This window comes from Trifolium pratense, linkage group LG4 (assembly GCF_020283565.1).
Source record: "Trifolium pratense cultivar HEN17-A07 linkage group LG4, ARS_RC_1.1, whole genome shotgun sequence".
Classification (NCBI taxonomy): domain Eukaryota; kingdom Viridiplantae; phylum Streptophyta; class Magnoliopsida; order Fabales; family Fabaceae; genus Trifolium; species Trifolium pratense.
Window position 1 is genome coordinate 557,027 of NC_060062.1, and position 11,905 is coordinate 568,931.

At 32.8% G+C, this 11,905-nt stretch overlaps 1 protein-coding gene and 1 long non-coding RNA gene across 2 annotated transcripts; both read right to left on the reverse strand.

The window, feature by feature from the left end:
* Positions 1-1,060: 1,060 nt before the first annotated feature.
* LOC123923230 lies at positions 1,061-2,469 on the reverse strand. The gene is made up of 2 exons (XR_006814330.1): positions 2,312-2,469; positions 1,061-1,905 (listed from the first exon to the last, which is right to left on the reverse strand). It is a non-coding gene; the product is annotated as an uncharacterized LOC123923230 (long non-coding RNA).
* Positions 2,470-7,835: 5,366 nt separating this feature from the next.
* On the reverse strand, positions 7,836-10,568 carry LOC123924321 (ribonuclease 3-like protein 2). Its single transcript, XM_045977169.1, has 3 exons — positions 10,086-10,568; positions 8,329-8,705; positions 7,836-8,204 (listed from the first exon to the last, which is right to left on the reverse strand). The coding sequence occupies exons 1-3, from the start codon at positions 10,566-10,568 to the stop codon at positions 8,030-8,032; spliced, it is 1,035 nt and encodes a 344-aa protein (XP_045833125.1). The 3' UTR covers positions 7,836-8,029.
* Positions 10,569-11,905: the final 1,337 nt, after the last annotated feature.

Consider the following 11,905-nt stretch of genomic DNA (forward strand, 5'->3'; position numbering starts at 1 on the left):
CTTTTCTGAGTCTCCCATAGATTTAGTGAGATTCATATGAATTTCTCCAATTATAAAAGAGTGTCTATAACTTTTTTCAATTTGAAGATAATATAAAATCAATAGTATAAGTACACACTCAACCTAAGTGAATGCTTTCAAATGGATGTATTCAACCTATTGTGGTTAGTGCGTTTAAATTTAGAAAAGGGGTACATCATACAGCTACCTAATGTGTAATTAACTAATTATATATGAATATGAATGAGTTATTGTTCATAAAAAAAAAATTAAAATAGTCACATAAGCATCAAAATTAAATAAATTAATAACCGCAATTGTAGTTTGTTTTTGTAAGAAAAAGTTTCCTCTTTGACGAAATTGTGAGAAAAAGTTAGAAGCTCAAACATCAGCAATTTAATTAACTCTTTTTCATATAACAATACAAGCATGAAGCATCTAATTAAACTCCTTTTATAATATAATAATAATACAACTATACAAGGCAAGTACGTACTAGAATTTTTCTGAAGGAAGATAATATCTGTATCTGTATTCATAACAAATAGGATAGCTAAATTAAATTTATGTTCACTTGTGGCTTATTTATCAAATGGAATATCATCATAATTTAATATCATTGTTAGAAAATACAAGAAGATTTATATATTATTATGCTTAATGTCTGTAGATAAGGTACACAGAAGAATATAACTTCCAAAATAAAGGTTATATATTAATAAACAGTAGAATCATTAACATCTCACATGTCAAAGTTTAAAATTCCATACTTGATGGTCACAAGTCGGTATTTCCTGTCATGATTATATGGAGATTTCACTATGGATTGGAGGTGAACAAACCTTGTTTACATTATGTTTGGAATTTGGATGAATGGTCAATTTGGTAAAATTCACAGTAGGCACCATGGTCCATGGTTATGTTTTTAGCTCTTGCCAAAATCGCGGTGACTCGCGGTGATTTTGACCATTCCATATCAATCCAAACATGAACTTAGAACTAGTTTAAACTTTTCGACGAGTGTGTATAAGTAAATAAAATTGAAATAGCCCTACAACAATTAAAACTTTCTAACTTATAACTTGTATAAATTTAAATGAGTTATGCATTTCATCATTTTCAGAATCACTTTCATCTAACTTATCCATGGTTACCTATTAACTTAATAAAGAAAATTTAGTTTAGAATCAAATTCTTATCTCAATTAAGCTCTCACAAGCCAGAACTAATCCTGAGATTTAAAAACACATCAGGAGGCCGGAGACATACTAAACAATAGGTACAACACCCTTCAACAAGGAATGATTACAATAATTTTCACACATACTTACGTTCTTGTATGGCCTGAATCATCAAGGAAGCTGCAGAGTTCTCTGCTTCCTTCGGCCGATACTTTCATTCCCCAACATTTGGAGTCTACCGCCAGCACTTTTATATACAGAAATCAAGACTATAAATGATTGTTTTTCTTTCAATATGTCATTGCAGATTATAGTGGCAAGTTAGCGGTGTTTACCTGTGTTTGCATCCTACAAATTGCAGATAACTTTTGCTTGGCTGCTTCAATCCAAAAGGCACCATCAATGATGGCACAGGAGTCAAACACCGTGGTACTGGCAGGCAGTAAAAGTTCTGGTTTAAGCAAGGCAACCTTGGAAGCATCAAGCCTTGCAATGTCCTTCTGATCAGAGGAAGCAATGGCAAGAGATTTATTTATTTCCAAAGCACTGCCAGTGTCTATGTTGATCAGAGGAAGCACTGCCATTGGCAACAAACTCTCCGTGATCAACATACACACTGGCAGTGCTTTGAGAATAATTCCTCCATTGCTTCCATTGTCAATGGTTGTGGTTTATGTTCCAGATCATCTAGTGTCACTATCGGCTCCAAAAGACGTCTTATTATCTGCCAACAAAAATTACAAGCATTTATTAGGCAGTGAAAGTTGTTGGGTTAAAGCAAATACATGTTTCATATCGAACACACACCCTTATGCAACCATACTTTAGAGAGTTTACAACTTTATTTAAACCGTCTCATTTTCCACTATTTTAACAACATTTTGTACTAAATAGCTATCACGAAACAATATCAATTAGTTGAAATTTCACTACATTATAGCGCTATGATGCTACTATTTAACAAAACTGGCCGAACCCAATCCAAACAAACTAATATACAACAACCTATGATAATCAATGGTAAATGAAATCACTAATCATTATAATGAATTAATTAGGTTTAAATGTAGTAGCTTAAAATGAAAGAAACAATTGAGTAAATTAATCAATCAATTAGAAAATAACCATACCATGATCGTTCTCTCAATTGCGCCGGTATTGATGGTAACTTTGAGATTGAAGCAGCCAAGCAGAAGTTATATGCTAATTTGTGATTTTAGAGATTTTGAGGTGATTAGGGTTTATGGTGAGATGCGACGGCGAGAAGAAGAGAGTGTTCAATACCTTCTTTTTTTATTGGTTTTTTTTTCCACATAAGCACGTGTGCAAGCGCCTAATTTTTTATTTTTTTTTTCATTTCATTTCGTTACACAATTAGGGTGTATTTGGTTGTAGGAGAAAATGAGAAAAGATAAATAGGTAAGAGAGAGTGTGAGAACTTCCCGCTAGAGAAGAGAAGAGAGAAATATGTGAGAAATAAAGATGATTCGATGTATTATTTGGTATAGAATAAAGAGATGAGAAATTGAAAAAAGAAAAATGTTGATTGTTTTCAAAAGTACTATAATGCCCTTAAAATAAAAATCTTGTCAAAAATATATTGGGTTCGTTTTATCTGCAAAATATAAATACTGGACAGAACAGTACAGTACAAGACAGAACAGCACAGGGCAAACGTTGAAGGTATTGAACAAACTTTGTGTGATGCGAAGTTTGGTGGACAAACAGTTATTTTGGTATTTTAGACAAGTTGTGCCGAGGACAAAAAGTTATCTCGTGGTTCTGTGGGGGACAAGAATTTCAGTTTTTGTCCTGTCCCTTGTCCAGTACGAGGAACGGATTTAAAATCAAACACAGTACAATAGAAGTTGTCATGTCCCTCATTTTTTAGCGGATCAAACGCATCCATTGTATTTTTTTCTTTTAATTCAATTCATCGATTTAGTAAGGCAACAAGATTGTTGGGATATGCTAAGTTAATTTAAAATTTATCACATAATATATTTTTAGTTAAAAAATTCATCCTGAATTTAAGTTCAATTACTAGTAAGATAGGATAAAAAATAATTTATTGATTTATTCTATATAAATAAAATAAAAATTTATAAAATATAAATAATAAAATAATACCCTACAAGATTTTCTTACAAGTTTAAATTTTTTTTTTTGATGAAGCGTAAAATAATTATTCAAAATTAAAAAATAGGAAATTTAATTTAAATTTTATAAAATATAATTTTCTTGTCATAGTAGTTTTATTATTTACAAATAAAGATATATCGTATAATATTTAGCTTATCTTACGTATATAATTGAATTAAGAGACATATATAATATAATATAGATGAATTATTTACAAACACCATGACTTGACCCGGTGGTTAGATTTTTTTTAAAAAAAACGAAAATAGAATATATTAAAATCAGCCACTAGCTAGCACAAGGTGTGCCAAAAAGAGCCTCAAAAATTTACAACCATGTAGTACAAAGAGAAGCAAAACTCAATCAATGCCCAAACAAACAAAACGGCTCGACCGCCACATGTGGGTATTCTGACCAGTAACATTTTAGGCTTACAGCCACCAAAGCGAATGTAGTTTAATTTTATTTAACATTTGGTGAATTGTACTTTTCGTTGCCTTGAACACCCTGCTATTTCGCTCATGCAACATAACATAAATTCAACACAGTCAACACAAGTTGTAACAATGATCAACGAGCTCTCAAACCACCAGCACTATGAGTAAACTGAATAAAATGATCCTGTATCAACACTGGAGCAGGTGAGGAAATATCAATCCACGATCGAACCAAACTCCACAAGGGGGCGGAAACAGGGAAAGAATGAAACAAATAGTTAGCTGTTTTCGCCTCCCCACATCCAGTCACACAAAACCGTGCATCAGAATAAATGATGTTACGTGCCACCAAATTATCTTTAGTCGGTAGTCTGTTGCGAAATAGCCACCACACCAGGATAGAAACTTTCATAGGAACCTGTTTATGCCAAATAAGGTCTGTTGTGGCACCATGATCATCTGCGTCCGAAGTGGTAACCAAATCATACGAGCCCCTCACAGAGTATCCACCGCCTATGTCACGCCTCCACCGCCAACGATCTCAAATGGTAGGTTGCAAGACAAAATCAAAAAGTAGGCCCATGCATTCCCCCAACATAGCCGCCACCGAACTCGACTTATTAGTAGACAAGTCAAATAGGCGCTCATACTTCACACTCAGAGGAACACCACCTAACCACGGATCTGTCCAAAAGAACGTGTCAACTCTGTTTCCAACCCGCCTCACGATACTCTCCGCAAACCACCCTCCCCCAACTATACCCTCACCATCACGAACTTTCGCCACCTCTCTCCACCAAGAAGAGTCGCTCCAGCCCCCAACTGCCAACCTCCCAGCCACCTCACCGTACCGGGCAACCAGAACTCTATACCACATCCCACCTCGATGGTTAGATTGATTTATTATATAGTAAAGTCCCGGTGAACATAGCTCAGTTGATAGAGACATCACATTATATATGCAGGAGCCGCAATTTAAACTCCATACATTCCACTTATTCACCTTTACGGTGAAATTTCGAGCCAATTAATTACTTTACAAAAAAAAACCTTGTTTGATCCCCAACTAGTACAATTTACCATTTTTTTTAAAAAATTAATCCAAGTTGCAGACCGTTTCTTCCGGTTCTCCGATCTGACTGTCGACTCGTTCGGTTGACACTGGTTTTCACGCAAAATAGGTCATGTGGGCCGCCCACCTACTAGTTCACAGTCCAACCGGCAAGTCTGATTTTTAAAACTATGCATACATATCTTCTTTTGACAATATTGATATTTTTTTTAGTAGTATATAAGATGTTGGATTTGTTTCAATGAATCTTTTAAAATATTAAAGTTTTATAATTTTTTCTAAGATATAATTAATAATATTAGTGCGTAAAAAAAAATTAGTGATCAAAATTATATATTAATATGTGTGAAACTGTCAATTGAATTCCTCGTTATGAGCCGGATGGAGTAACTTGTAAGAGGTGCATAGCCATATTTATGTTGTAAAGTTTACATGCAGTTTTACATCATAATAGATCCCATTCGTTGACTAGATGTTGAATGGTTAAGATTTTAACTCAATTTCACACAGTAAATAATCTCAGCTATTTTCAATTAAACAATAGATATTGTAACTGCGTTACACATTTACAACAAAAAAAATAGAATCCTTAGATGACCCGGATGGATGTCAACCAAACATTACTTCTGAAAATAATACATTTTAATTCGAATAATATATTAGATGTCCCTATATTTTTTGATAATTTGTACTTCAATCTCTTAAAATTTAAATAATTTATAATTAGTCCTTTGATTCAGTAATATTTATTACAAGTACAAAGACCTTATGTAAACAAATAGTACAAAGACATATTAGATGAAAGATTCTAATCGGTTTACAATATAATTTGGATAATCTCCCATTCACATTCCACTACGGCATATTGGGCCGATTGGTGGGCTACCATTACCTTTTCTAGTTACATTAGTAAAACTAGGGTTTCAGTTGCTCTATATATTCAGCCATGGAACCAACATACGAATGAGGTTGCTTAATCCCCTTATTGAGAACCCTAATAAGATTTAAGCAGTCAGATTTAAAAATCACAAAAGAGAAGCAGCAATCTGCTGCTAGCTTCATGATTTCTTAGCTTCATGATTTCGTACAGAGCAAAAGCTTCTATCGTGGTTGGATCTACAAGTCCCATCACATTATCGTGGTCGGATCTACAAATCCCATCACATATAGCTTTGACTCTTTGAGAAATCCTTAAGTTCACTTGTTATACGCTCTCTGACGGTGTTCACTATTACCGATTTTACTTGATTTTTCGATTAAGAATTCGTAGCTTTTGCAATCAATTCTTCTTTAGGTATGTCTTTGTTCTCAAAAATCAATTTATTTCAAGCATGTCAAATACTGAGTTATAGCTTTTAAATAGGCTAGATTCTCCATGTCCATTGAATATTACAATATATAAAATCCAATCTTTGATTTTAATTTCCCTTATGTCTTGAAACCTAATTCAGTCTAAACCAGATTTTGACTGCTCTAGGGCATTCCATTAAAATATGAATAATAGCTTCAATCTTGATACAACATCTTGGACATAAAGTGGGGCATTTTATCCATCTTATGTGTAGCTAAAATCTAATAGGAATAATATCATTTATAATTCTCCAAAGAAAAACTCTTAATCTAGGGGGAATATTAAGGTTACTTAACACAATGGAACTAAAAGAGTAAAAAGAATGTTAAAGAAAAAGTGGAGGAAGTATTACTTGGTCACATTATTTAGGCTAATATATTTAGGTACACTCACATAAATAAATAAAATTAATAAAAAATTAATTTAATCACATCGATTTATTTATTTCTCTTTTTATTTTTTTCATTATTGTGTGTGCCTAACACCTACATTTTTTTTTTTGAAGAATAAAACCTAAAATTTATAATTATGTCTAAATAAGTATTTCCCCCAAAAATGATACATTATGTGAGAGAAAATAAAATAAAAAATCATACCGTCAAAAAAAATAAAAAAATAAAAAATCATACTCACATTCACTATGGTAAACCAATATACTATGTAGTTAGGAATCAGCTACTCGATTTCTTAAGAATACAAATAGTCCAGCATGTTCTGACGCTCCAATTATGAATGTGCAATAATTTAGGGGATGGTAACTGGAGAAATTTGGTCTCTTCAAATATTCAAATTCAATGTTAAAGAAATTTTCAATTGTCTTTATAAAAAGTAATCCCTCCGGACTTATTTATAAGCAAAAATTACTTTTTAGATTCATTGAGCAATTGATGTATCTAGCTTAAATATAGACTAGATATATACATTGATTTTTCAATGAATTTAAAAAGTAAATTTTGCTTATAAATAAGGCCGGAGTAATTCACATTTTTTGTTTGTTTAAATTATTATTTGATATTGTTTTGATGGATTCAAGAAGACCCAACAAGTTAGAAATGGATAGAGGAATTGCATGAAAATATTAGGTGGAATTAGGTTCCTTTGGTACTAGGCGGAGGAGGAATCAATGATATTGTGGGATTGTCATTAACAAATAGAACAAGCCATGTCATTTTTATGATAATGATGATCCCACAATATTATCGATTCCTCCTCCACCTACTACTAAAAAAAACTTTGATTTCACCTAATATTTTCATGCAACCTGTCTATCCATTTCAAAGTTGTTGGGTCTTCATGGATGCATCAAAACATTACCAAATAATGTAAAACAAGCTAAAAATGTGAATTACTTCTTTACAAATATCATTGAAATTTCTCCAACACCAAAATTGAATATTTGAAGAGATTAAATTTCTCTAGTTACCATCTACTGAATTATTGCACAGAGAAAATTGAAGTGTGGGAACATTGTGGGCTAGTTTGTGTTCTTAAGATATTAAGCTGATCCTGATTTGATGAAGTCACAAATGAATCACTAGATTTCATCCAACTATACATAGATTGGTTTACTAGATTTTATGAACAAAGCTCTTCAATAAACAAATAGGAATTCCAATTTCTTACAAACAAGTTGCAGTTCTGTCCTGATAATAGGACAATCTTTATTCATAACAATAGGATTAGTAAAGTAATCAAAATAATGTTCACTTATTTAAAAAATGGAATATCATAAAAATGTTACATTAGGAGGCCGGAGACATACTAGAAAAATGTTACAACAACACCATAAAAAATGAATACAACAATGGTCACCTACAATGCATAGGTACAGGTACATCACAAGTTGTCAGATATACTTGCCTTGTTGTAAGGCCCGAATCATCAAGGAAGCTGCAGAGTTATGTGCGTCCTTCAGCCGAGACTTTTCATCGCCTAACATTTTGAGTCTACCAACCGGAGTGCCTATCAGAACAGATGCAACATATTTCTTGTTCTGAGAAGTACCTTCATCTTTCTCAGTGCTGTGAAACATTATATCGAAGTAAGAAATCAGTTTACAACGAGGATCAAAAGCACGACAAATGCAATTAAATACTCAGAAATCAGGACTATATGAATGAATGTTTTTCTATCAATAGTGTTTACCTGTATCCTGGTTTACGCCACTTTTTCATCCCACAAATTGCATATAACTTCTGCTTGGCTCCTTTAATCTCAAATGGACCATCAAGGCCGGCACAATAGTCCGACGTCATGGGAATGGTAGGCAGTACAGGTTCTAGTTTTTGCAAAGCAATCTTGACAGCATCAAGCTTTGCAATGTCCCTTTGATCAGAGGAAGCGGATGCAACCAACTCTCCATCAACATAGACACTGGCAGTGCTTTTGGCACCATCCCTGCATTGTCTTATGTCAAGAAATTTACCACTCTTTTGGCAGCTCTCGTAGAGCATTGTCACCGGTTGCGGTGTTTGTTCCAGATCATCCAGTGTCACTATTGGCTCCAAAAGACCTCTTATTATCTGCCAACAAAAATTGCAAGCATTTATCAAGCAATGACAAAGTTGTTGGATCAAAGCTACATACTAAAAGATTACATATCAAATGCACACCCTCGTGCGAGCACGAATAGTATAAAATTTAGATAGCAAGAAAAATGCACAAGCTCATAATGTACAACTTTTATTAAGCTAACGCGTGTCTGGATTTTAACTTGATACGATAGAATACGATACGAAACATTGAATCTAAAAAGCCTAGATACTTGATATGATACGAGAAATGATTTAAATTCAAGATATGATACGGTCAATATGCAATACGGTCAAGATGCTTTAGTAAAAAATTAACATCCACATTACTGAACATGAAACTCTTTTATTATCATGCATTGCTCAATTTTATTATGTTCCTTTAAATTATCTATTTGTGTAATCGGTTCTTCACGCTACGCTATGCTACGTGACGTATAGCATGACGCGAAACATGACACGACGTAACATAAGGAACTGATTACACAAATAGATAATTCAAGTACACTCACAATTTAAAACAACAATTCAAGTCCTCACACAAAAAACAAAAGGAACAATTGATCAGTAAATCAATCCATAAACAATAGAAATTGCTTAGAAAACAAGCATAGCATAAATCTAAAAATGTTACTGAAATTTCTTGAAACATGTCAGTCACTTAATCTTTTCATCATCATGCTACTTCAAAAATAAATAAATCCAATTCAGCAAAATTGAAACAAACAATTGAAAAAAAAAACACATAATTGATGCTTCTTAGTTTCATTGTAAACCTTGATTACAATTTTTCATGGATCACAAATGATGCATAGGTACGGGTATAGTACCTATACTCGTACGAGTATGAGCACGGACATAGCCGGTAAAATATGCAGTAAATTTTGAAAAACAAAGGTACAAGTACATTACTACTATTTTAGAGATTTCCTCTTTTTGTTCACCGTCTACACTATTTTCATTTAAATCAAGAGAGATAATTGAAATGCAATAAAAATTTAAAGTACTTTCCACTATTTTACTACCACCGGCACGTTTTTTTACGGCATTCACCACCGTGAATGAACTAAGCAAACACCACCGTGAATCAACCAAGCAAAAGATGGGTGCATAGCGTAGGTATGGAGTAACGATAATGACTCAAATCGAAAAATGTCACTGAATTTTCACCAAACTAAAAAAAAAACTGAAATTTTTCATGCTGAAATTTCACATAAATTGAAAAATATCATTGAACCTTTTCATCATCATACTACTTCAAAAATAAATAAATCCAATTCAGCAAAATCAAAAGCAACCATTAAATAAATAAATAAATAAATCAACCAATAAACAATAGAAATTGCTTAGATAAAAAAAAAAAATACATACCACCCATAATTTCTGAAGATCAAAATCAACATCAACATAAACAGCAGCAGCAACAGATTCCATAACATCCGCCAGAATTTTCGGAGCTTTAACCGATCCACCATAAACCACAACAGAAAAATCCTTCTCTTTCTCAACCGCCTCAACAAACTCACGAATCTTATCAACAATACAAAACGTATTATGACGAACGTAACGGTATAAACCACAACGAACTGCGGCACGTGCGAGTTTCTCCGTACTGACATTAGCAGAACGGAGAAGAGAGAGTTGACGTGGGTCAACGGAGGTGTAAGTGAGAAAAAGATGGTTGCTGATGGCCAGACCTAATGCGGCGTCGCCGACGAATTCGAGACGTTCGTATGAAACGGATTCTGGATATGAAGTGTGGGTTAGGGCTTCTTCTAGAAGCTTCTTGTTTTTGAATTTGTAACTGATTATTTTCTCGACTGCTGTAACTGAAGCTTCCATTGTTGTCGTCATGGTTTTTTGGAGTTGGAGTCACCAATTTCAGTGACAGAGAGAGAAAACGACAAATTCGTATATTTCACTGTCAATTTTTTTGTTTTTATATTAAAGAAGATTTTTAGGTTTAGCTAGGAAAGGGAAAATTGAAGTTTTTTTTTTGTTGGAATAAAATTTGAAGATATCTTTTTTTTTTATTTGTTTTAACGATAAAAATTGAAGATATCTAATCTTTTACGATAAAAATTGAAGAGATATATATTTTTTAACGATAAGAATTGGAGATATCTTTTTTTTGAGGAAGAAGAATTGAAGATATCTTGTTATGGTACAACTACGGTTTTCAATAGAAGTAACTTTGTTTAATTGGATAAAAATTATCAATCGTTAATCGGTTCAGTTGTAATTGATGCTAAACTTGATAGGAAGGTTGTGGTTGGATTCCTTACAACTATGATCGGTAAAAAAAAAATCACTTTTGATATTCATTAATCTTTTGAAATCTTAAAAATTCTTAAATTTAAAGTAACGTGAAATCTTAACAAATATATATTTTATAATTTTCAAGACTTTTCTTATCAAAATAGTCTTTCAAAATCTTAATCCAATACACCTGAGCAAACTCTCAAAACCTCAATATAACATGGATCAAAGATGAGAAGATTGGTGTAAAATGCAAAACTGATATTTTTATTGCTTAATTTTGGGTAAAACTGAGTTTTTTTTTTGTTCAAAATTGAGATTTTTTAGTACAAAACTGAAATTTTTATTTAAAATTAAGATTTTGTCCGAGCTTTATAAATTTTCTGATTCCGCCACTGCGAGTATGTGTTTGTCTTTGCTCCGTTAACCCACCTTGTATTAGTAGAATCCACTTATTAAGATTATCATAGTGTGAATTTGAAAAATGATTATCATAGAATCCACTTATTAAAGTGGCTCTCACTAATACATCATCTATATCTCTTCTATATAGACGGCAAATTGAGCAAATTCAAACTCTGGTTACAGTGCAGCTTCTAAACTCACATTACCTCAAGCCTGCTCAAATAATACTGATACAATATAAATTTATATATCAAGTTAATTAGTTTGTCCTGTTTGATTTCAAGTTAGGAATGAGTTTTGAAAGCATGCATTTAGTTTTAGCCAATAGCTAGAGATGCTTAATTTGCTGAGTGAAAAGAGGAAAAAGCAAGTTATTCTATCCCCGTGAGCTTAGTACAATTGGTAGCGATATCACATTTTATACGCAGTGGTCAAGGTTCAAACCCCAGACATCCCACTTATCCATCTTAAGAATAAATGCAAGTTATTCCAAAACTAATCCAGAAATTATAATATAATATAGTCCA

What these genes read in the sequence shown, in the direction of transcription:
- LOC123924321 (XM_045977169.1), bottom strand. Translation starts at nt 10,568, where the DNA reads ATGACGACAACAATGGAAGCTTCAGTTACAGCAGTCGAGAAAATAATC. An exon ending in ATCTTCAGAAATTATGGGTG is followed by an intron (nt 8,706 to 10,085) that starts GTATGTATTTTT and finishes TTTTGTTGGCAG; the next exon opens with ATAATAAGAGGTCTTTTGGA. An exon ending in TGGCGTAAACCAGGATACAG is followed by an intron (nt 8,205 to 8,328) that starts GTAAACACTATT and finishes AATGTTTCACAG; the next exon opens with CACTGAGAAAGATGAAGGTA.